At 35.9% G+C, this 26,329-nt stretch overlaps 1 protein-coding gene across 37 annotated transcripts in view; it reads right to left on the minus strand.

Moving 5' to 3' along the window:
- Nrxn3 (neurexin 3) overlaps window positions 1-26,329 on the minus strand; it is a 1,521,272-nt gene that overhangs the window by 338,500 nt on the left and 1,156,443 nt on the right. For all 37 annotated transcript variants that reach the window (XR_012446073.1, XR_012446074.1, XM_074067424.1 and 34 more), the window contains one exon: window positions 12,983-13,164. Coding sequence is in view for 35 of the 37 variants with exons in the window: in XM_074067424.1 (XP_073923525.1) it covers window positions 12,983-13,164 (182 nt within the window). In the remaining 2 variants the exon portion in view is untranslated. The remainder of the gene's footprint in view (window positions 1-12,982; window positions 13,165-26,329) is intronic.

Here is a 26,329-nt window from a genome sequence, read left to right on the forward strand (position 1 = left end):
TCACTATAATAGTTACTAATCTCTTCTGGCCTGGCTAATTTTGATTTGTGGATTCTATTCCATCCACCTGCTTCTGACCAAGCTAAATTTCTCATTTTATATTCCTTGCTATATGCTCCTTCATCTTTTCTTAACTAGCTTATCTTCATTTAAAAAAAATGTGTATCATTCCTTGTAAATTCATGATGTTCCTGGAAACTACGTCATTTGCATGTCACACCAAAACTCATTTCCCTCTTTTACACTCTAATATTGAATTTGAACTTTGATGTTAAGCCATGCCACAAAACCAAGCTCCAGTACGGCTGATCTAAGGAGCAAACATGAAAGCCTGTTAACCTCAGGAATTAGGCACTGAGTCAAGGCCAAATTAAATGGCATACGCTCCCACCTCAATGAATGTGATTTGCAGTATGAAGGCCTACCTTTCAAGATTATTTCCACACTCTGCCACTAGACATTAGAAGCCACCAGACCAGGGATGGAAGCCAGGAGTGATGTGAAGACATATATATCTGGTTTTAAATTAGAAATTTAGAAAATTAAATACTGCAGAGAAGCTAAACGTGTTTCTGCATTATTGGAGATCACTTAGGGTTTTCAGGCAAGTGTATTTGAAGACTTCTATTATGGCATTTATCACATTCTGCAATATAAACTGCATTTATCCAATACTTTCTGCTGAGATACACTAAACTTGAAAAGATTCACATTGAAATTGGGGAGCTAATGTTACCTCTGAAGCTCTTGATCTACTGTGCTATATTCAAAACCTCAGATTAGCTTCCAAGTCAAGCTTTTCATTTTGTTTAGGGATATTTTAAAAAGCAGTTTGGGGTAGCTGGGTAGAATTAATGTCTATGAGAATGTAAAACACAACTGGGAAGCAACAAATGTAATACAAAATGAAGGATTTTTTTCTGAATGAAAGAAGGAAATGACTTAGTTCAGTTATGTTTTCTGCTTTAGCTAAGATACTATGCTACATTTCTATTTATTATATACGTATAATAAATTTGGTTCATTTGTATGAGTGTGCATATGTGCATATATATACATAAATACATACATATATATATAGAGAGAGAGAGATAAAACCACATATATAGTAAATCTGATTCAAGTATACATATATGTGTGTATCTGTCTTTTGTGGGGGACAGTGCTTGGGATTAAACTCAGTGCCTCATGCACGCTAAGCAGGCACTGTACCACTGAGCTACGACCCTAATTTTGCTATTTAACATTCTCAGCAAAATGAATTTATAGCAATACCCCAAGTTCAGCTAAATTTACCACATCTGACCTATACTACTTATATATTATTATATGATATATGAAACAGGCAATTATCAAAAGCAGTATATATTTATTTTATGACATTAGTACCAAGAGTACCAGTATTTAAGTCCTCTTTCCTTTACTTAACACATTTAACAAATGGCTATTTCATTCTCTGAGCTTTCATGTCTTCATCTGTAAAATGGAGGTAATTCCATAAGTTTAACACTTTTATGAAGATTGAAAGAACTGATATATCAAGTGGCTAGCAGGCAACCTGGATGATAAATAAAACAGCAAATACAGAAGTGATCGCAGAACTAAGCATGCCATCAGATAAGAATATGAACTTATAGCCATGAAAAGTCAGCCATGGGAGTTATTACTAAACCTGGGTTTAGTAATCTAAGTAGGGCAGTTTGCATTTGGTAAAGAGCTGGATCATTTTATGACCATTAGTAGCATTTGTAGCTATGCGAGCTAAGATAATAATAAGGGTAATTAAATTCTGTGCCTCACTACACATGATCACTGGCATCATGGAAGTTTGCTCTTTAGGGAACTTTAGCATGATGATAAATCCAAACCATCTTCCTCAAAAGAAGCTTCAAAAGGTAAGATGCAAGATTGAGTGCAGCACCATGTAAGGACACCATTTGAGGACCACAGCAGCTGTGGGGGACACTAGATGGATCACTCACATTTTGGCTCTGATCTGCCCATTGCCTGGTTGCTGACATTCCTATCAAGAATTGACAGCCAATTCAGCATCTCTTTGATGCTTAAGTCCTGATCTGCAAATACAATTCCCTCAGTATCAAGAGTTGTTCTAGGTGGTAGGCATACCAATATATGAAAAAGAGCCTTACTTATTTTGCAGGTCTTTCAGTGGTGATAAGACATATTCAACTGTATTTTCTCATTTGATCTTCCCCATAATTCTATGAGATTGTAAGACAATATAAATATCACCACCATTTACACAGGAAAGGTGCTAGTTGGAGACAGTGGTAGAAATATGCACTATATCCTCTAGCTCAGGGTTAGTAACACCCATGACAACCAGTGTGAGGAGAAATGCAGTATGCTGGTGAGAAGACTGGAATAACAAAGATTACATGCTGTCATAATTTCCAATTGGGACAAAAAGTATCTCACACAAAAGTGGTATGACTAAAAGTTATGGAAAAAAAATACCTCTATAACTGCTTATGTTTGAAATTTTCTCTCCATCACTTTGATTTCTGCAGACTTCACTATCCAGGTTATTCTCTACCCTTAGCCTTTTCTTTTTTGCTCCCTCCCTTTTCCTTTTTCACCTTGTAAATTTATTTATGTATTTCCCAAGTTCCTACTCATTTATCTCTCTGGAGCTCTTAGTAATCCTCATTTTCCACTGTCACTACTGGGCTGTGAGTGGTCTAGTCTCTACTTCCAGCCTTGACCTCTCATCTGACTTCATTGGAGAATTCCAATTTGGTATTCCAAGAGGATGGCTTTTGGATGCCTTGCATTTTGCATCACCAAAGTCAAACTCTTACCTTATCATACAATCAGGTTTTCTTACAAATCATCTGATTTGTCATTATTGCTACTGAAATCATAACTTTGCCAGTCTAGTTAGCCCTTGCTTCTCTCTTTTTCTGTCCAACCAACTAGCAACACCTGCTACTTCGATCTCTGAACTATTCCTTAATTTTATCCTTATTACATTCCTATGATCATCACCATCATAGAATAAGTCCTTTAAAACAATTTCTTGGACTGCCTAAACAATAGCTTATTATGTGTTTTTCTTGAACCCCTTAAAAAGCATTCTTTCAGTGAGCCAAAATAATCTTCCTAAAAATAAAGAATGATATTTCATATTCTGTCCAGAAACTTGCAATGTCTTCCTTTTGCTTTCAATAGCAATCTATCATCAGTATGGCATTGAACTCCTCCACATTATCCCAAAAATCCCTGTAAAGAAAACAAACACAAAATTATGCCTCTCATTTATTGAGCATCTAATATGAACTGGATGCTCATTGGGCATTTTCACATAAGTTATCATAAATATTCACAAAGACCTGCAAGATGGCATTTTTATTACCATCTGCATTAACAGAGCAGTCTAATTCATCAAAGACTACAGAGTTACTTAGAGCAAGAATTTGAATCACAAACCACTTTCCTCTAAAATATGTGCTCATTCTCCCATTCCGCATTGCCTGCCTTTGCCCTCCTGTCATTTACCCTAGACACTGATTTCAGAACACATCCTTCATTTCATTCCTTTGATAAAATACTCATGCTGGCATCTTCCTGGCAAGTTCCTTCCTCAGGTTTTACTACTCAAAATCTGTGTTCATTTAAAACATCTCAACAAGCAATCTTCTTACCTTCCTTGGTACATAGCTGATAATGCTTAAAAACAGAGATTTATGCATGATGTTTATTCTACCTGTTAACCTTCATGTCTCTAACAATTCCAAATAAATTGCTGTTCCATAAATATGTGTTGAATTAAAAAGATCATAGTTACAGTTTCTACTGTGAAACTTTCATTAGGAGTATAATCATAATTAACAGTCAGAACTGGTTTTGAAAGCCCATTCAGCTATTTATTAGCGGTACTATCTTAAGAAAATTCCTTAGCTTCATTAAGCATTAGTTGACTCATTCATAAAATGAGGATATTAACAGTGACTATCTCATCAAGTGGTTGTGAACTGCTAACAAGTTACTGTAAACAAAGCTCTTGCACAGCGTCCTTTACCTGCTACCTTGTCATCAATATTAGTGGTAATGATTGTAATGTTAGTAATATAATATATGTAAAAGATATGGGCTTTAATAAAGGTAGGAAATAATCACTCATCTATCCCATTAAACTATCTGCCATTTTATAGAAAATAGAGGAGGAAAATAAACTGAATTACAAAGGTTAACTAAGGAGTCAAATATAGACTATGAGCCTTAATTGCCAATCATCTTCTGACATCCTGAGTATTAACTGACTTCAGGATAAAGGTTCACTTGGATGGATCAGCCAGCCTTATCTGAATGTCTTTAAGTGATTCCCTTCTCCAAAGGTGTCATCTCAGGCTGGGAAACGTCAGCTCTGGCTGTCAGTGCTATCTTTGAGGCTAATCTAGTTATACAGTTTCCTCTGCCATCTATCAGTAAAACACTAACAAGTTGAAACAGCAGTGGGAACAGCACCAGGATCTAAGCATATGATTCTTGGAGTAGGTGGCTAATGAATTCCCCCATCAATGCGCTGAGCCTACATGCCTTCTGAATGCAGCCAGGGATCTAAAATCCATCATCTATAGCTTCAGGGAGTCAATGAGTTATTTCTTGCCCTGTTACACTAAATAATACCCCAGGAGTAACAACTAGTAATGTGTAAGTGGTGGGACGGTGAGATATTTCATCTCACTGCTGGTGGTAAGTCAGGCTTGCCATTAAGTCACAAGAGTTCTAGCACTCACCTGATGGCACCTTGAGCTAGTCCAGCTTGTTGCACTTTAGGGAATCATGTGTCCAAAAAGTCTCTGATACTCGAACTTGTTTGGCTAGGTTGATGACTGTGGTCATCTAGGATACAGGCGATCTGGCTGGCTTTAAATTGGTAACAACTTGACTCTTTAGGGTTTGATATTACTTAAGTTGGAATCTCAGATGACTGATTTAAATGAATCCATTGTTTAGGAAAATAAAACATACTGTTTTTTTCTGAATTAAAAACTAATTGAAGAAATATTTTAAAATATCAGTGATATTAAAAATCTGTCTATGACTGAAAGCTCAGTATATGCCAGGAGCCATGCAATAGTCACCTCCTAATGGGTACAGAACCTGTTTCCTTTTCTGTTAATTTTTGCCATCTTTCAAGCTGGTTACCTCTATGTCAGTAAGACTGTGCACAGCATCCCTAATATTGCCTGGCGCAAAATAAGTATTCAATTTACATACAATGAATGATGTTCACGAGCTAAATCTCTTAACCCTAATTTCTCAAACTTCACATTATGTATGCATTGAAGAGTCTGAAATGTGACAGTCTACGAGGTACCCGTGTAAATGATAAATGAGAAAGATACGGCCACTTGGCATTTGTTTCTCATAATTTTACCAGGCATCAGATATTTTCTATATATTTTGTCAACTCAATTTTTATGAATGCATTATTGTATGTTTCATCTACATATTAAATTTACATTTCATTTTTGTTATATTTGGGAGAATCAAAATCTATGAAATACGTTTTACTTGTATTTATCCTCTTAGGTTTCTTGTTTATTTGGTGGTAGCAACTATTCATCTGTAGGTATACTCATATTAGGATGTTGATGTTAGCAACGGTTCTTTTGGGGCTCTATTAATACCCAAATTTAGGGCCAAGCCCTTCATGTTTTTATCTGGTACCATGATAGACCCAAACTATTTGTATACTAGCCGCAACTAGAAAGGTTTTCTTTTCCTGGTGCTGCTGTCTATGGTGGTTGGTGTTGGTTGTTAATGTGTTAGTAACTGTTGTTATCACCTTCTTATTGTCATCTTTTCTTTTATCTCTTTTCTTCCTTTCCTTCTACTTCTGCTCCTCTTTTTCCTTCTTGCAAATTAGCCCATTTTTTATTTTTAATAAAAGGAGGGGAGGAACTTTAGGGCAGGGTATGTTACACATTTACTGGTAAGTGTAGACCCCTGGGGAATACCCCACTAAAGTTTTGAGGGGTAACATAAAGCAGTATAGTGAAACACAAAGGAAATGGCAGGGGTTAAATGACCTTGGTGACCAAATCCAGGCCTTTCTCAGAGGCAGGCAACTGCAGTCTTTATCTTATGCTAAAGGAACTCTAAAATCTCAAACATGGATTTGGTTAATTCATAAAATCTGCTTTTAATGGGATAAACTGGGATTTTTCTTTGCAAAATCAGATCCAGAAGACTTATGAAGATAGTTAAAATGACAATTTTCTTTCTATTGTAACCTACATTCCTCTTTTTACTTATGTGTGTGCATGCACGTGAGTGCACATTTCTTTAATGCTGTCATTACCTACTGGAGCTCCTTCAAGAAAACTACATTCTGCATTGATATACTTCTTTGCTGAGAAACAACAGTTTATTTTATTTGATCCTCAGGAACATAATATTTTTATGCCCACTTAAAAGAAGAGGAAAATAAAGCTCTAAGTGGTAGAAAGATTTGCTCAAAGATAAATCATTTACTTGATACTAACGAATTTTTTTGGTTTTAAAGGCATCTTTGCACTGTGGCATGCTGCTTCTCAAAACCACAAGTGGAATAAAAATCAACAGATTTAGATAGAAATCTCATGGGCATAACAGTGATCTGAGAACACACACATACCAACCTCCATGCACATAGTAGCCTCTGGGTCAGGTTACATAAGCAGTCACCTCATCCAGTCCTTGCTTCCAGCCCCTTCTCCTACCTCTCCAACTCTGTTGGGATGGCGCAGCTAAGCTGGAAACCATACGCAGGATGCCTGCCAAGCCCTCTCTGCACAAGTGGTTAATGATCTAGAAAAGCTCCTAAACCCAGAAAACCCAAAGAGGCCTTTTCCACTAAGAACAAATAGCAGTGAAAGGAAACAGAGCCAACCTGCAGTGCACAGTACTCTGTGGGAAACGAAATTGCATCTGCTGGACACCTTTGTTGTTTTCTTGTTCTTTCCTTCTTTACTTGTTGTTACCAGTCTCTAAAACACCAACATTCCTCTGTGCTCCATTGGAGATTCCCTTAAATTCAGTCCTGGAATCAAATCCAGTTGTCAGTGGCCAAATCCAGGTATGAATTGAAGTTAATAGCCACCTAACTTCACTGAGGCCTAACTCAATAGATGTCAATGGTTATTGTAAATATCCACAGAGAGACAGCCAAAATGATGCATCCAGGTAGGCAGTGTATAGATGCAATAGGTGTGAGCATTTATCACATTTCAACTCTGCTCCTATTCCTTTTCTCAGAGTCTCTTGAATGCTATAAATTATGAAAAACAATATTATACAATCCAAACTTAAGAAATACCCAATTCCTTCATATCTGACCATGAGAGAATATTACCAGTCTTTTTCCTAGAGGGTCCACTTTTTTCACAGTATAAAAAAGAGGACTGTCTGCACAGTACTCCTTTGTCTTCCCTACATTGGTTTATATAAATATCTATATCATAAGTCAGAAAGGAAATAGTTGGGGGAAAGTTATAGATTCTTGTCAAACAAACCAGATGTCCTGACATAAATTTTCACTGTTCCTGAAAGGCTCATAATTAAAAAATGAATCCAAGAGGATTTTCTGTAAGTTACACACAGGGAGAAGGAAATTAATAAGATGTCTTTTTTTACACTCAGCATTAAGTACATAAAGAGAAGCTAATTTTTGCCCAGTTCTTGGTGACCTCTATTTGGTAGGTGGTGAAAGGAGGTTGTCAAGAACTGCATGATAGCAGTAGCAAGCACTTCATGGTAATCCTTTCTCTGGTCCTATTCAATTCTTACCCTCTTATATAAATGGAGGTGAGTGTAACATGACATAGCTCCATTAAGTCAAGATGTGGCATCAATAGGCAGATGTCACTCATAACTAATAGTAGCAGCTCTCCAAATATCGAACAGATTAACTCTTCGATAATAGATTTCACTGGAGGGAAGCTTAGATTTGAAATAATAATTTTTAAAAATCCTTCTGCCCTAAAACAGCCTGACTCCATGGAATCTCATTTCATGCACATGAGCTTTATGAGCTTCAACAAAGACCTTTTTACCTCTGTCAAACCCATTCCATTCGTGATTTCATTGGTATCACCAGTAACAATTGACACAGAAAATACTGTATCATGGAAATGTGAACTTAAAACAAAGTTAACTAATTTGAAATCAGTGATTCCTACATTATTTTGATCTCTTGGCTTTTTACTTTTTTTTTTTTAAATTCTGTGGTACAGGGTCTCTCACAAGTGTTCCATCCCTGGATCTACACCCCATCCCCAGCCCTTTTGTTTGCATTTTGTTGAGATAAGAGCTCACTGACTTTGCCAGGGCTTTGCCACCATGAGCTCTTCTCTGATTTTTTAAGTGATCTCAGGCTTGTCTTGTTCAACACTGATTGTCAAAGGCCATTTAGCCACCATGAGGGCCAAAAGAGTAGGGAGAGTTCAGGTTTAAAAGAAAGTGTCACAAAAGGGAAAGGCCTCCCCCAGCCCTTGGCCTAATAATCTAAGCAAATTATAAAATAGCAAAAAATGCCTAAGGTACCAACTTACACTGGTGCCTTTTATTTCTTTGCACCAATTATTCACTATTCTCTTGAGGAATGAAAGCCTTCATTTTGTCTATGCTTTCTCTACCCAATCCTGACATCACACATGATGGTGGTGCCACTTATCCTCCATTCTCTCCCACTCTCCGAAGTTAAAAAAAAAAAAAAAACCCTCAAATTCTGTCACAGTAGCTGACCTTACCCTGTGGTGAGACGAATAACTAATGAGACTACTTTAAACTAATTAGTAAATGACGCAATGACTTCCAGTGGAGTAAGTGCAGCATGAGTTGAAGAAGATGCATATGCTCCTAAACAGACTGTAATGAGTGGACATTTCAGGAAGACAAAGAAGGAGCAAGGAGAGCTCAGTCATGTGAGAAGGGGTAGTATGCAGCTTAGAACAGGTGTGATAAATGTGCAGTTACATACACAAAGTCCCATTTCTGCAGATATATCTAGTGGAAACTGGATTTCATACCTGCTTAATTCACCCTCTGCCCTCAGAGACATTCTCAGTGAGAAACTCTCAGTGAAAGAGAAGACCACTGAGAAGTGGCAGCTGAGATGAGGCCATCTGTCAGTCTTGTTCTGTGGGCTGTTCTAGACTAGGTGCTCTCCTCTGGGTCAGACTTGTGTCCTTAGAAGAGTATTTTTCTCTTACTTTAAATATACTAACTTGGGGATGATTAGACTGAATTATTCCAATGACAATGTATTGATGCTGCAGAAAATACTTTAAGAATTCCTAGGAATTGCCTTCAGCACAATTTATAAGACATGGATTCTCTCTCTCTCTCTCTTTTTCACACACACACACACACACACACACACACACACTTACACACACCTTTCACACTGGATAACTTAATTTATACTTTGTTTTAAAACCAGCTTCATCAGCCTAAACACCGTTACAAAGTAATAGTAAAGTACTTTCTCTTCACCATTAGCAACCAGACTTAAGGAATGAAGTTTCACCCCCATGGAATCACTGCTGGTGTACATCTACAGAAGATCCCTAAGTTCTCCGCTTGTCCTTGGAATTTATTGTGATGTTATGGTCTGAATGTATCCCCCAACACTCATGTTTTGGAAGCTTAATATCTTGTGCAACAGTATTGGGAAGAAGGGCCTTTCAGAAGGTAGATTGTTATTTAAAAAAAAAAAAAGACTTGTTGGAGTAGGTTTGCTCTCTTCTTCCATGGCATTCCTGCCCCCTCAAAGCTCTGGAAGACACAGTGTATAAGATGCCATCTTGGAAGTAATAGGTCTCAACTTGCCAGCTTCACAACCTCACAACCCATGAGAAATAAGCTTCTGTTCTCTATAAATTACCCAATCTCAGCTGTTCTGTTTTAGTAGCACAAAATGAACAAATACACCTGCTTGAATCTCCTCTTTCTGCCATTTCTTTGCTTGTTTTCCCAGTGAGTTCTTCTCCTAGGCAAACTGCCTAGGATGTAGAATGAAATCTTTTGCGTCTTGCCTGATCCCTTTCACTTTCACTAATGGCCTCAAAGTCCTTTTCTTTTTGAGTTATTTTTTTTAATACAAGGAAACAAACTATTCAACAAACAAAACACTTTTTACAAATGGTATAAGTTTTATAAAGTATCTTAATAGGTATTTGTGGTTTTATTTTACTGATACATCTACTTAACTATTCAAAATAAGAAGCTGGTTTTGTCATCAAGTCTTTCCATCTTCTACTTTGACTCATTTATCATTGTGGTAAGGAGTGTAGACAAAGAGACAATCCACTAGGAAATCAAACATGATTTCAAATGACTAGACCAGTGAAGGAGCCCCATGTTTAATAGGGTCATAGACAGGCCAGGTTTATTCTAGAACTGTGTGGATTGTCCATGTTACAGGGCCCCTTTGACTATTTTTTTGCCCTACAAAGATGGGTCTATATCATGTACTAACTCTTAAGGGAAAAATCTATTCAGAATTCCCAGAATGCTGAGCCAATGGCAGCAACACTGGATTAAGTCCATGGCACCCCAAAGGGATTCTACACATCTTGATGGTAGTTTTGTTTTTAGAAAGAAAACACTATAATATACCATGTCAAGCCTGTGCACACTAAGAAACAGAAGCAAAGGCAGAGTATTAGAACCCCAAAGTATGTTTAGAAGCACCCTCTTTTCAAACACACCAAGGAAGTGATAGCACTTCATAGAGGCATAATATGATATACTGTGATACTCTGGTTCCTGCTAGAAGTTCCCAGTATCCACATATAGATTTTTTAAAATCTTGTCAATTTTAAGAAAACCTTTCTATTTTTGTTTTGCTTTTTGTTTTTTCAGTACTGGGGTTTGAACCCAGGGCCTCACACTTGCTAGGTAAGTGCCTACAACTTTAGCTATATCCCAGCCTCCCCATGTTTTGAATAGGGTCTCACATTTTAGTCTGGAGGTGGCCTTGGACCACTATCTTCCTTTCTGTTTCCCTTCTGGAATTATAGGCATGTACCACCCTGACAAGCTTATTAGTTGAGATGGGAGTCTCACTAACTTTTTTCCCAGGCTGGCCTCAAGCCACAATCCTCCTAATCTCTGCCTCCCAAGTAGCCACCACACCCAGCAGAGAACCTCTTTCTTAAAAGCAAAGCTGCCCTACAGAACATGAATGGGGACAAACTGATACACAAACTGATGCACATCATCTGACTCTAAAAATATGCTCATGGCTGTGCCAAATCATATTTTTCTTAGTAAGACACACTGAACAAAGAAGGAAGATAAATCACCATGAAAATGCAAGTGAGCCAGTAATAATAGCCTAGTTATAGCTGCCATGAAATAGTCATTAAGTGATACGCAGCATAAATCTCAGTTTTGTAAATTATGGTGGTTCTTAGAGGCCAAATAAAGACAAACTGTAGTAACTATGGCTGCCTTTCTCTTTGCTGGTTGGCATGGCTTTTAAAAGTGTTTGAGCTCAGACTCATCGCACCATATGGCCCTGAAGCATCTAAGAAAGAATTAAACATTCTTCAGACCCCCTCTTCCATGGTTTGATGGTGATCATTTCTGACCAGTCCTTTCCTGGGTTCTGAAGTAGAGGAACTGCTCTTGCTAAAGCCTGGCACTTTGAGCTGCTCCATTTCAAGTCATGGTTGAAGCAGAAGGGAAGGTGCTGAAGGATGGGCACTGTTGAGGGTTGAGCCTGCTGTTCCTGCCAGCCACCTCCAACTCTGGAGACAAGCAACGAAATCTCATAATCTGCTTCCCTGTCCTCCCCTCTCTCCCAGCTCTGGACATTAGCAAAACTGATTAAAAAATTCCCAGTCAATGTTCCTTTTCTTCTTTTTGGAAATTGGTACTAATCCCTAGATGATCTTTTTTCTTAACTGCTTTTTCCCCCTGCTATTTAAACTGAATTCTTATTGCTCCAAATTAAATCCATTCTTTCTAGCCTTGTCATTGCTAACTAATGAGAACAATTCCTCTCTTTTCTCTTGGAGGCTGCACTTGGGGTACTTATGGATGAGAATCATATCTTTCCTTAGCCTACTTTCTTAACTGCATATTGAACAGGTGATAAAATGGGTTAATTGTTGCTATAAAAATATTTTCTATCCTCATAATGAAGTAATATTTTCCTCCAAATCATTTTAATTTCTTTGACTTGCTCTGTGTTCTTACGATGTGCAGGGACTGAGGATACAGTCCTATTGGGCTCATAGATGCAAGCCCTAGAGCAAAATGTTAAATATACAATATGCATGAATATCTTAACTCTTAGTCATCATGATGCTCTGTTTTGTGTCCTTCTCACCCCGGCATTCTGACTTCAGTTTTTAATCACAATTCCTTACACTTTACTGTGCCATTTGCAGCCTAGGACAGGGATCACCAATGTACAGCCTGTAGTCAGATCTTACAAATGAATTTGTATTGAAGTATAGTCACATGCTTTAAAAAAGCATAGTATCTACAGTAAAACCAACAGTGACTGCATGACTTGCAAGGTCCAGAATATTTACTAACTAGCTCTCTATAGAAAGTTTACCAATTCTCAGCCTAGGGAATCTTGAACATTCTGGTTGACTTTGCTACTTGCACCAGGTAAGGTAAACCACACCAGCTAAGTCTCTTGCTTGTCTACACCCAAGTGCTCTGCCAAATGTTTCACTGCAGGCCAAGCCACATAGTTGGGAAAGGAAGTCTGGAACGAGGGGTATGTAAATGGAATGTAGAGAATTTCTTTACATTTATGGGGCACAGGGAAGAGTTTTTAATTGTTCTTATCACCAAGGCATGGATGAACAAGATGGTTTACACAACTGAAGGCAATTTTCATAAACATGTATACTATACTTTTGCTATAGAATGTCTGCTGCATTCATCTGACTCACCAATTCAGACCACAAGGAAGACAAGAGAATCCAGGCCGAGGCCAGGTACTCACTATATGAAGCTGGAGGAAGTCGCCAAGTCCTGGAGCGCTATCAATGCGTACTAAGATGCCATCCTTCACAGTGGTGCTGAAGCCCACAGCGAGGCGGTCAGAGCGGGTGCTGGGCCTGTCATTGGCTGGCCAGGTGTAGAGGATGAGGCCACCACTTTTCCCAAAGATGTACGTAGCGCCAGCTGTGAAGGCAAGGAGAGAGGGAGACATCAGGACACTGTATTGCATACTGCCATCTCTAGCACAGTATTGAGACTTCAGGGAACAGCTGCATAAGAAAATGTACCCCTCAGGACAGTATTTGGTTACTGAGAGGGATGGCTCCTAAAGTCTCAGAAGGCACTGTCACCCCAAATTAAAGATGCCAGCAAAATGAATGAATAACAAACAGATGTTGGGAGAGACATTCTTAATATCTTTAGTTCCTTCTGCATGATAGTAGAGGGTGAATAACTTTCTGAGTCTAAGCGCTTTGGTTCATCCTGACAAACTACTTTGCTGTCTCCTGGCAATAGCAGAATTAATTTTCCATCTTAGTTAGGATAGGCATGGGATAGAAGATGTGTGCCCCATCTCGTGGCTCTGAGAATATTCTAATTAGTGGAGCCAGGAGCATTCCAGAGACGCCAGGGATCAGCTGTGAACAGTTCCAAGGACGTACATCTACCACAATGAATGCAATGAGAAAGTCCAACGGTACCATCTCTCTCATGCTTACCCTCTTTCCAGCCCCAGAGAGAAGGAGGCTTTGCCGGAGGAACCAAGTTATAGAAGTTGAGCACCCCTTATTTGAAATGTCAGGGACTGAAGAATTGTGCATTTCAGATTTTTTTGCATTTTGGAATATTTGCACATATACAATGAGAAATCTTGGGGATGGGACCTAAGTCTAAACACAAAATTAATTTATGTTTCATATGCACTTTATACTCATAGGCTGAAGGTCTTTGGATACGATATTTTTAGCATCTGATTGTGACCTGTCGCATGAGATAAAGTGTGGTATTTTCTACTTATCAATATTTGGGAAAATTTCTGATTTTGCAGTATTTTGGATTTTTTTTTTTGATTGGGGATGTTCAATTTGTATGACTAAGAGTATTTGCCTATTATACTATAGCAGTTCTAAAATGTGGTGGCAAAAATCATTTCCAGAGTCTTGAAAAGTGAACATTTTTCTTCTGGTGGTAGTATTCATTTGGTATCACAATAACAGTTTCTATCTTCTTTTCCAAACTAAATTTCAAATATATATATATATATATATAATATATATATATATATATATATATATATATATATATATATATATATTTATATATATATATATATATATATATATATATATATATATATATATATATAGGATATATAGGAAGAATATCCAGGATAGTAAAATGACAAGTCATATTGACAGTTATGTCTAGTGAGTTTATCAGTGTTTTTCATATTTACATCTGATTTTTCTATTATGAACCTAGGGGTTACTAAAATATCTTAATTTAAAACTACATATAAAACAGAATAACAAGGAAGTATTTGTATTTCAGAAAATCTTAATGTCTGTTTTAAGAAACAAGTTTTAATTTCTGAATTAGTAAAAACATTTAAATTTGGTAGACAAAACAGACTATACCATTTTATCCTCTGGGGTTTATGCTTATTACTCATAGAAAGTACTTCCATATGTTATATATCTCAAAGTCCAAAGAACATTTGGCACTAGATTTTCTTGTGTGTATCCCTGTGAACATGTTCCAACCCTTGAAATTATTTTTAAAGAATACCAGACACCATGCAAATATCTTTGGCATTTGCTAAAAATCTCAAGCACTGTTCCGTATTTATTGTCAGAGATAGTTTACAGAAAATATTGGGTAGAATTATGTTGTTTGAAATGAAATGAGTTGTGCAGTTTGATCAGAAATAATAAACTCTTCTGAGGCTAGACTTGGGGGTATATGTCACATGTCATTCTTTACATAGCACTAAGCCAAATTAAATTCTAAGATATGCAGATTCTCAGTTTAAAAGGGCACTAGCCTTGTGCACCAATTTGCTCAGCTTGTGTATTGCATGTAGTTTAACATAAGTTTCTTTTTATAAATGTCTCAATAATAAGGTAATGGTCTCCCAGAATCATATGGAAGATCTGAGACTGTGGTATGCAAAGTTTATGAATAATTCTATATGCAAAACAATGTTTGCTCCTTACTATCCACAAACATCCTCAGAGCTTCTTAAAATTAGAAATGTGGGTATAATGATTTACCCTTGATATCTCTCCATCTGTGAAGAATTTAAATAAGTCCCTTTCTGTACATGATTACAAATGTCATCACTGCTCTTTTTATTCTTTATTTGGAAAACTGAAGGTTATTCAGTGATTAATGTACAAAATCACCAAAAAGGCAAATCAGCCTATGACATTTCATGGCAATTTATAAAATCTTAGCCAATTCTATTGTAAATACATAGTGGATTCTGTGCTACAGAGGTATAGTCATATTTTATCAGGAAAGAATTTTTTCGTCACAAAAATAGCAAGTCAAAAGTTGGTGGCAACAACAAAATATGCATAGGGCTTCATATTTTGCAAAGCCTTTTCAAATTCATTAGCTAAAATCTCAAAACAACTGTATGGGACATTTCATTTGTCAACATTTTAACAAATTTGGAAACAGAGGCTCAAACCCTTGACTGAAATCAGCACCACACCCTCTAGGTCCCCAGCCTCAGTCTCCTGCCTCTATAAACCAGTATAATTACACAATACACTATGTAAAGTTTTCTATATTTACTTCTCACATCTTCTCCTTAGACCAAAATAGAATGAAGACAAAGACAGCCCCAAATTCGGCATGTTTTCAAAAGCCCTTCTGGTCCATCTCACCACACAAATAACTTAGCAAACGTTCTACTCTGATATTTTTCACCCATTGCCCTGTTCAGTAATTCTTAGTGATCCAATATAAAGAGAAAGAACCTGTTAAAAGGTTAATACACAACCTCTTATTACTGTGGTGAGGAGGTCACAGTAACTAGCTTTTAAATAACAAAGAACAAAACCTCATTATGTGTTAAATAGGTTATTTGTGTTGCTTTTGTTGTTCTGATTTTGCAGTCTCACTAGGTAATTCTAACGTTTTAAGTAAAAAGATCATAAGAGAGACAAAGTGCTCAGGGTTTGGCTTATTCTATTATGCAGAAAGAAGTAGTAGAACATCTGTTCTTGGTACTGAATTTACTAGTAAGGGTAAATAAAGACCCAGAGAGCTCCCATAGTCTAATGCTGGCTCTAGAGGAAGCTATTTAATACTTTATTTTAGTTTTCTACTCTAATAGTGTTATTTTTTTCTATTTACTTTTCATGTTATACCATCTTGCATAGTTTTTCAAAATAAATAACACAATTTTATAAATTTTGAATATTAAATGCCTATAGTCCCAAGGAGAAAATGGAATTACTTAGCTTTATGTTTTCAAAGAAAAAAGTTAAATTTTAATTAATTAATTAATTAATGGTACTGATGTCTGAACTCAGGGCTTTGAGTTGCTAGGCGGGCACTTTATAGTTGAGACACACTTGGGGGAACTTCTCAGGAACTATAAGAACCTTCCTTAATCCATTAAGGATTTTCATTTCAGATCCCTTCCTGAGTCTAGTATTTCTGATTGCTGGTTTCTCACTGTACCTGGTATATTGGTACATTGACTAATAATAATCAGAACCATGCAGATTTATTTCTTGCTAGTGAAAAAAAAATCCAGATTATTGCAAAAATGGCTATGGAGGCATCATGGCCATTTCTTTAAACATTTGCAAGTTTTCAAGGAAATGAGGTTGCTTAGCTGAGTTCCAACCAGCACAGTATTTCAGGAATGAAGTTTCTGCACAGTCATTATCAGCCAGGATGAAGGTGATACACCTCCTCTGCAAAGATGGTAACAAGTTTGACATGTTATTTTACCCACAAGTCACAAATAATCAGCTTGGCTTACCATTTCATAACTGACTCACTACTTATTGTGATGGAAATGATGGAGATATTGGCAGAGCTGGATGTAAGGAGTGTCTGTTATCTGTTCTGTGTGTGTGTGCGTGCGTACGCATGTATGTAAGGATAGTGGTTGGTCAGGATAAAAGGGTCTAACAGGTTTTCAGTACAATCACATAGGAGTTTTGGGAAACAGTTTAATGTAGATAAGCAGTAAAAATATGATCTTTCAAATAGAATGAAGGATACTTTTTTTGTTTTGTTTTCCTAGTTCACATGACAGTCCAAGATTCGTAGAACTTTGATATAGTTAATGTCTTATTTTACTAGACCTTAGGTTTTTAAAAAATTTTGTAATCATTTTTACATTTACTCTCATGTGTATACATTGTTTGCACTCCTTCCCCTGCCCTGCTTGTTCTCCAATTTTGGTGAAGAGAAAACATAAGAGATAGTAAGAAAGATATAGCATTTTTGTTAGAGATAAAATAGCTATACAGAGAGAATCCTAGTGTTCCTTCCACGTACTTGTGTATTAAGATTACTATATTCATTCCTCTACAGTGAGCACATCAATCAAGTTTTGGGTTTCCTTCCCTTTCCCTATTCCTCCCATGCACAGTCCCTTTAGTGTGTGACACATGTCCAATAATATTACTGCATTTGTTTTAGGGCTATAATACGCATATGAGGGAGAACACATGATTTTTGGCCTTCAGACCCTAGCTAACTTAGCTTAAGATGATGTCCTCCTGTTCCATCCATTTACTTGTGAGAGATAAGATTTCATTCTTATTTGTGGCTGAGTAAAATTTCACTGTGTATAAATACTACATTTTCTTAATCCATTCATTGGTAGTGGGGTATCTTGTTTCTTTCCATAGCTTGGCTATTGTGAAATGTGCTGCAATAAACACGGATGTGCAGGTGCCTTTATAATAACCTGAGTCACATTCCTTTGGGTATATCCCTACGAGTGGTATTGCTGGATCATATGGCAGATCTATGCTTAGTTTTTTAAGAAGCCTCCATATTGTTTCCCAAAGTGGTTGTACTAGCTTTCATTCCCACCAGCAGTGTATAAGGGTTCCTTTATCCTGCATCCTCACCAACATTTGTTGTTGTTTGTGTTCATGATGATAGCTATTCTAACAAGAGTGAAGGGGAATATTAGTGTGGTTTTGATTTGCATTTCCTTTATGGCCAGGGATGGTGAGTGTTTTTTTCATGTGTTTTTTGGACATTTGGATATCTTCCTTTGAAAAAGTTCTGTTTAGTTCAGTTGCCCACTTCGTTATTGGTTCATTGATTTGGGGGGAGTTTAGTTTTTTAGCTCCCTGTATATTCTGGTTATCAGTCCTTTGTCTGGTATATAGCTAGCAAATATTTTCTCCTACTCTGTGGGTGGTCTCTTCAATTTAGAGACCATTTCTTTTGTTGTGCAGAAGCTTTTTAATTTCATGTAGTTCCATTTGTTCATCCTTTCTCTTAGTTACTGGGTCCAGAACTTAGTTTTTGATCGAGTCTTATAATTTTTTTTTCTTGTGATACTGAGGCTTGAACTCAGGGCCTCATGCTTGCTAAGCAGGTGCTCTACTGCTCGAGGCACTCCACCAGCTCTAGAACTTAGTTGTGGATGGAAACTCAACTTTTTCTTGTTTAAGACCATTTACATAAACATTGTTGTTATTTGACTTGTAAACCTAAGGTCCTGCCTTTCCAATACTCTATTCCTTGTCCGAGGTCCAAATTGCCTATTTCTTTTTGGGGAGATTATCAACAGAAATAGAATTGTGACCTTGCTTAAGATTCATTTTAAATATAAAAATAATGTATATATGCATGCATATATGTGTATTTATATGCACATATGTTATGTATGAAAAATAGGAATTTAGTTAGAAAATACAATTGACTACTTGTAATTCATTTATTATTTAAACCATAAAATAATTGTAGGTCAAAAATGGGTTTACAAAAACACTTAAATACAATATTGGTTATATATTTTGTTTTATTAAATGCAAACTAGGCTTCTCTGAAGTAAATTATATTGGTGTTCAAATACAACAAATTTTGGAAGCCTAAAAGAGCTAAATTTAAAGAGATTATTTAAAGAGCTAAATTATTCTGGACAAGTGCAGCCGGTAGAATAATAAATTAATAAAGTAAGTATAATACTTAATGTATAGCTCATATGGTACGTAAAGTCATATAAGAAATAAGATGACAGACTCCCGCTCTAGTCTCTTTGCACCTTGCTTGAGAAAGTAATCTAAAATCTCATGACAGTGATGTATATGTTTGCTTTCCTCTATTATTTTAGATTTCTTATTTCTATTTGATTACTCCTTCATTAAGCTTCCCAACCATTGTGATCTTTATTGTAACTTGGCAAATCCTTTTGGAAAATAAATGGGCTATCAATGACATAAAATATATATTGTACCAATAAATATGGTTATTGCTATTAAATCTAAACTATCTTTTATTCATATCAATTACTATATAGCTAATAAAAACAAAATGAGAAGACTTGTGGCTTTGAAACTGATAAATACCTCTCTAGCTAATGGAGCCCTAAAGTCCAGGACTCTCCTAACAATGGTACAAAGACTATTGTTTCTCAAGACTACTGTTTACTAAATGGTTTCCTTCCATCCCCCATCTCTCAGGCTATTTGGGGAAATATTATATTATTTTCTCCTAAAAGTAGGAACTTATATTTTCTCAGCTTTGAATGGTTTTCTTTCTTTTTTATTGGCATATATTAAATTGTACATAGTAATGGGTTTCCTCTTAACATTTCTATACATGCATATAATGTACCTTGAGCATATCCATCCCTTTATTACTCTTTATCCCAAAGAAATTGTAGAAGATGAAAAGATTTCCCATGTTTATCTATTGGCAATATAATTATTTGCATAGTACCCAAAGTGATATCAAATTCAATGCAATCCCCAACAAAATTATATTGACATTCCTCACAGAAACACACAAAATAATATTAAAATTCATATGGAAACAAATATCTAGAATAGCTAAGGAAATCCTGAGCAAAAAGAGCAATACTGTAGGTACTGCAGAACCATAGTGAGGAAAAACAGCATGGTATTAGGTAGCACAAAAACAGACACATTGAGTGGTTCTCAAATTGCCTTCTTTGGGGTATCTCATTTGATGCCTCTTTCCTCAACATTCACTGAAATTTTAATGGCAAATGTTTTTATTACTATTTTAATTTTTAAAAAGGGAGTAGAAGCTCAAAGAGATTCAACTCTTTGACCTGGTGCTAAGAACAAAATTGGTTCCCCCTTTCGTGACACTGCCCTCCTCTCTCCATGTCAGACTGTCCTGCTGGCCCATGGAATAACACTGCCTAAAAGAAGAGCTCCACACGAAGGAGGGAAGGGTTAGTGATAGATGGAAAAACTGCTGCATTACAAACAGTTTAGGGAGTGGAGAGTAAGAGAAACAGATTCTACCCACAGCCCACCAATGTATGTATTGAATGGATGGCTTGTTTATCTACTTTGCCCACTCTCAATCTGTAGAATAAATATCAAAAATAATGATAAAGTAACCCTAAATAAAGCAAAATTGAAGGAACCAAACATTAACACAGAAAGCTCCCCTATTTCTAAGAACAAACTTTTTCTTTGGCAAAGAAATGAGCATATTTACTGCTCAGTAAACCCAAAAACTGATAATAACACCTGAGTCAAATATATCCTTAGGGAGAGCCCAACTCCACTTCTTAACCAATGCTCAGGAAAGTTGTGGATTCCTTCCATATAGGGGAATCTCTTTCTCTCTTTTGAAGGAAAAATGAGTAAAACCAAATAGGCATTAAGCCAAAAGCATTACCACCTAAGGTCTATACAGGCAACATTTCTTAGCATGTCCTAGGATTAAAAAAATAAAAGGTTTTAACTCACAGAATTTTCAGTAGACCCAATACTGGTTCAGTGTTGTATGAAATCTACTCAATAATGTAAGAACTCAAACATGTGTATGTTAAACCCCTGTATATTATATCTAATGTCACAGACACCAGAGGAGCTAGGGGGAGTAAAACCAATAAAATTCTATCAACTAAACAAATTTTTTCCATGAATAAAAATAAATGTCCACCATTATTTAATTCTAGTAGTTATTTGCCAAACATATCCCTATACATATACTTGGTAGGAACTGCTGACAGGAATGTTATTGTGGATTTTCCAAGGAGTAATGAAGAAGAAACAAATATTTTTGTTTCCAAATCTGAAACCATCAATTGAGACACCTTTTGCACTGTTACTTTATTCCCTCAAAGTTAGAATAAAATAAAATTTCTAGTTGTAGTCATGAGCACTGACAAATACAGCCAACCATTTCTTAGTCTTAGGGATAATGCTATTTTCAGAAACACATTATGTAAAAAAAAAAACCATAAGGGAACATTGTATTTAATCATAGATTTATAGGAATTTTCCACTAAAGAAAAAGAAGATGATTGGTGCTAGGGCATACAAGGCGTTAGACAATGAAGTTTCTTTAGATTTTTAAATTTCACTTATTTATTTACTTATTTATTTTTGGTGGTACTGGGGTTTAAGTTTAGGGCTTCGTACTTGCAAAGTACCTTTTATATTTACTTTTGTATCTGGGTAGGGACATGGGTGATACTGGAAAGAAGGACATGGCTTTCTCATGTGTGGCCAAAATTTTTTTAAAAAGTCAACAAAATGGAAACCCAATTATCTCACAATAGAAATGACAATATAAGGGTAATCATGCTACCTTACCTAGCAAAAGTGACTTTTATGAGGGTGCTTGTTTTCTTGTAAAGTGCATAAAACAATGTCAGACAGCTCATGAATAATTATACCACACTCAGAAAACTCTAAGTTCTGAATCACATAAGTGAAATTCATGATGTTTATATCAGAGAGCACCTCACAACCAACATAATTTAATTTTCATAATCATACTGATTTCTCATACGGCAAAACAAAATAAATACTAGGAAACTGTACAGTATTTAGGTTTAAGAAAATAAATACTTAGTTTCATTGTCAAATAAAATGAAAATCCAGAACTCTTCTGTACTGAGTTCCTGGAGGACAGGGTTGTTTAATTTATTTCTCTATCAACACTGTGAATGTTCAGAAAATAAACTTTGTTGAGTTAATCAATGAAACTTGCCTCACCTCTGTTTACATGTCTTTAGCTTGTCATTCATGCATGGAGCAGAATGAGAATAAAGGAGCAAAAAAAGACAATGCTCTGCATTTTGTCATTTCATCTCACTATGGAAATATTTTATAAATACTTCAGTGAAGGTTCACAACATCTTTGACGATGGAGTAGAACACAGCTTTCAATTTATAAAAGAAACTTAGCCGTAAAGACGTTTGAATGATTTTTTGTCAGTGAATTTTTGGCAGGCTCAGATAAGAAAATCATACCCATTTTACGTCAAATTGTTTTATATTACCCCTCAGTAACTAAGTCACACTGGTAGAAAAAAATAATAAATGAGGGTACATCTTAGACTTCACTTTACAGGGATATGTGGTAGAAAAGCAGTGTGATTATCATTTTCTTTTAGTAGATAGAGCACATGCTAAAAGCAAAGACCATATATGCATTACTCCTTTGTCAAAAAAAATGAATAAAACGAAAGCAAAAGTGATCATTTTGTAATTACTCATCAGCTTTTTCTGCAGCATTATTTTTTTTACATGCACTCCTTCTGACAGCATTTCGTGGGATATTGTTTGAAAGGGAAAGCTCGAGAACATTTGCCTGTCTCCTTTTCCTCTGAAATACCTTCTCTTAGAAGAGCAAGCAAGGGATTTCTAAGAACTGAATATACTCTGGACAAGAAATACAGATGAAAAGTAGTTGCTATTTCCCTTATTTTGATTTGAATTCCTGATTTATAGGACTTGACATGTTCTTGGGTCAGAGGCTATATAGAGATGAATTTGGGTGGATTTGTGACTCTAATTCATAAACTATGATTTTCCTGGAAAAGTTGGTTAACATTTTTGAAGGGTAAAGACTCTTGATTATCTGAGGCACATATTTCTTAATCAAAGAACCCATCTCAGAGTTAAATGGGAAAAAAAAGGAAGGTATGTCAACTATTATGATCCATCTTCTCTCTATAACATGTAACCTCATTTAGCTTCACTGTGCCTCAGTTTCTTCATAATAAAGACGATGATGTTGCTTCTTCTATCTAATAATGATGAAGAGTTGTAATAAAGATCAAAACAAATCACACTCACACAGAACAAACTCTAGAAATAGATCGGTGTTGCTATTTTGTGATGGGCAACTAAATTCAAAAGGATTTCCCAAAGATTTTGTAACTTTAGGAGATGATTTTATTTGGTCAGCACATCTTTCATTTTCTGGAAACCTTAAGCCCCTTCACATGGAAATTACATTTTCTTACAAAACTAATCATGTGACTTGAGTGGAAATCATCAAGGTCTTAAAAGATTCTGGACTCTGCCAGACACTTTACTCACACCAAGTAAAGAAAGATTCAATCTGAGACTGGCCTGGGCAAGAAGTGTGAGACCCTATGTGAAAAATAGCTAAAGAAAAAAGGGTTTGGGGCATGGCTTAAATGGTAGAATGCTTGTCTAGAAAGTGCAAGGCCCTGAGTTCAAACCCCAGAACTTCCAAGATAAATAAATAAATAAAATAAATAAACAAAAATCCTGTAATTTACAAATAGCTGATTTGCTAAGGTATAGTAAATTAATACAAGCTGGACCAGTCAGTGTATTTGACTGAATCTTTTTTGTTTATGTTTCATCTTGTTTTATTTTTAACATGGAGTCAGAGAAGCCCTCAAACAGTGTCTTCCTGATGATGAAGGTGTGACATGAGGAACCAGGTGCCATGGCCACATTTTCTACTACAGGAAAGAACCCTGACTCAAAGAGTGAAGACAACTTGGTGAACCAAGAGTAGGACATAGAGAGGAAATCTTAACATCTTTCAAGTAATTGGTTTCAGTGGTCATATTATGAAGTGGTGCCTTTGTCTTTCTTGTATAAAATTTTCAAAAGCTAACGTGTTGAGTCAAAGTCAGTTCAAACTTGATTTTTTTTTTTATATATCTAGAAGAGTCTTGGATAGTGAAGAACCTCTGGTAACTATCCCAGGGTCTAGAACACACTGGAGCACAATAAGTTCTGTCTAAATTAACTGATGAAGAAATGACCACAGTGTGAGTGACTAAGTGACCACTCAGGAATTCACCTAAGAAAAAGGGTACTCAGTAATTCATATACATTTCAAATCACAACATTTGTTAAACTTTAACGCTCTTGGTGACGAGGAAATATTTAGTGGTTTCTATAATTCAGTTGTATAGTGAATATGTGAGACTGAGGAAGATGTAGCCTATGAGCACACAGACCCTCATCAGACACCAATAAAATCTGTTTTCATTTTGGACTTTATAGGCCCCAGTACTGTGAGATATAAATTTCTGTTGTTCATAAAGCTACACAGTTTAGGGTACTTTGTCATGGTGGACTAAAGTGACTGAGACTCTCCACAATTCGTTTATGAATCTAACCTTGTCTTAACATTATCACTTGATACACCTACAGTTGAGAAACAAAACACCTCTCTGAGCATGGTGGTGAATGGCTATAATCCCAGCTACAGAGAGGCTGAGGCAGAAGGATCATGAATTCTGTGCCAGCTGGGACAAACATAAAAAGACCCACTCTCAAAACTAAAACAACAGCAATAGACAAAAACAAAATACCTTCCATAATATAACTAATGAATATTGGTAAAATTTTCCAAATAAGCACTTTGAGGGTATGTTAAAAGAATAATACAGCACTATAGGAATATGAGAAGCAGTGTATTTCAAGTTACTTATCAATATTCATTATATCACCTAATTAAAGTAGAATTAGAATATAATTTTAACCAGGATTTTTAAAAAATCTTAGATCCATTCCTGCAAAAATCTTTAATTAAAAGAGGAATTGAACAAAGTGTTCTAAATATGGCAGTGACTTTCAAAAACAAACTAACATTCATACTAAATAATAAAACTATACTCTGTCATTAAAACCAGGAAGATAGTGATGCTCATATCACAGTATTATTCAACATTATTTTAGAGGTTCTTATTAAAAATAAACAAATTTTTACAGCAAAAATGCTATAAAATATTGAAAAATAATATGACATTTTTTAGAAAATACATGATGGAATGCCTACACATCTCAAATAACTCACCTAAAGTCCATAAAATTAATAAGAAAAATTAGAAAATTGATCTAAAACAATACAACTACATACAAATCAATAGCTTGTTCACCCTCCCAAAGATGAGTCAATGATTTTGACAAGGGTGCTAACACAATTCAAAAGAGAAAGAACAGTCTTTTCAACAAATCATGCTGGGATGACTTAATATTAGCATACAAAAGAATGAGTCTGGACACTTTCATCATATACAAAAAATAAGTTCAGCATAAATCAAAGACAAATACAAGAGCTAAAAGCCATAAAACTCTTAGAAGAAAACACAGTGAAATACGTAGCCTCATGTCATTGAATTTGCCAATAATTTCTTGGCTATAACAACAAAAATATGGCAACAAAACAAAAAAGTAGGTAACTATTGGATTTTACATTAAAAATTTTTGTGCTTCAAAGGACACTATCACAGAATGGAATAAAATATTTGTAAATCATGTATCTAGCAAGGGATTAATATCTGGGACACATAAACAATACATACAAATAAAACAACCAAAGAACAAACAGCCCATTTTCAAAACAGGTAGGGCTAAGCGTGTATTTCAGTGGTAAAGCATGTACTTAGCACAGGCACAGGCCTGTGTTTGATCCTCAGCAATGCCAAAAAGTAAAAGATAAAAAATAAAGGACTTAAATATATATTTCTCCCCAAAAAAGGTATACAGATAACCAATGAGCACATGGAAAGGCATTATCATGACTCATTGATACGGAAATGCAAATCAAAACCACATTGAACTTTAACTTTGTACCCTTCAGGATGGTGAATAACAAAAACCAGAAAATCGCAAGTATTTGTAAGAATGTACAGAATGTGTAAAGCTTTTGCACTGTTAGTGGCAATTTAAATTTTGCAGCCACTGTGAAAAACAGTATGGAAGTTCCTCAAAAAAATTAAATACAGAATTATAATGTGGTCCAGTAATTCCTTTTCAAACTACATATACAGATGAATTGAAAGCAGGGACTCAAACAGATATTTGTGCACCTGTGTTCATAGCAGTATTATTCACAACATCCAAAAGTGGAAAAAATCCACATGTCCAAT

Source organism: Castor canadensis, chromosome 3 (genome assembly GCF_047511655.1).
Source record: "Castor canadensis chromosome 3, mCasCan1.hap1v2, whole genome shotgun sequence".
Classification (NCBI taxonomy): Eukaryota; Metazoa; Chordata; class Mammalia; order Rodentia; family Castoridae; genus Castor; species Castor canadensis.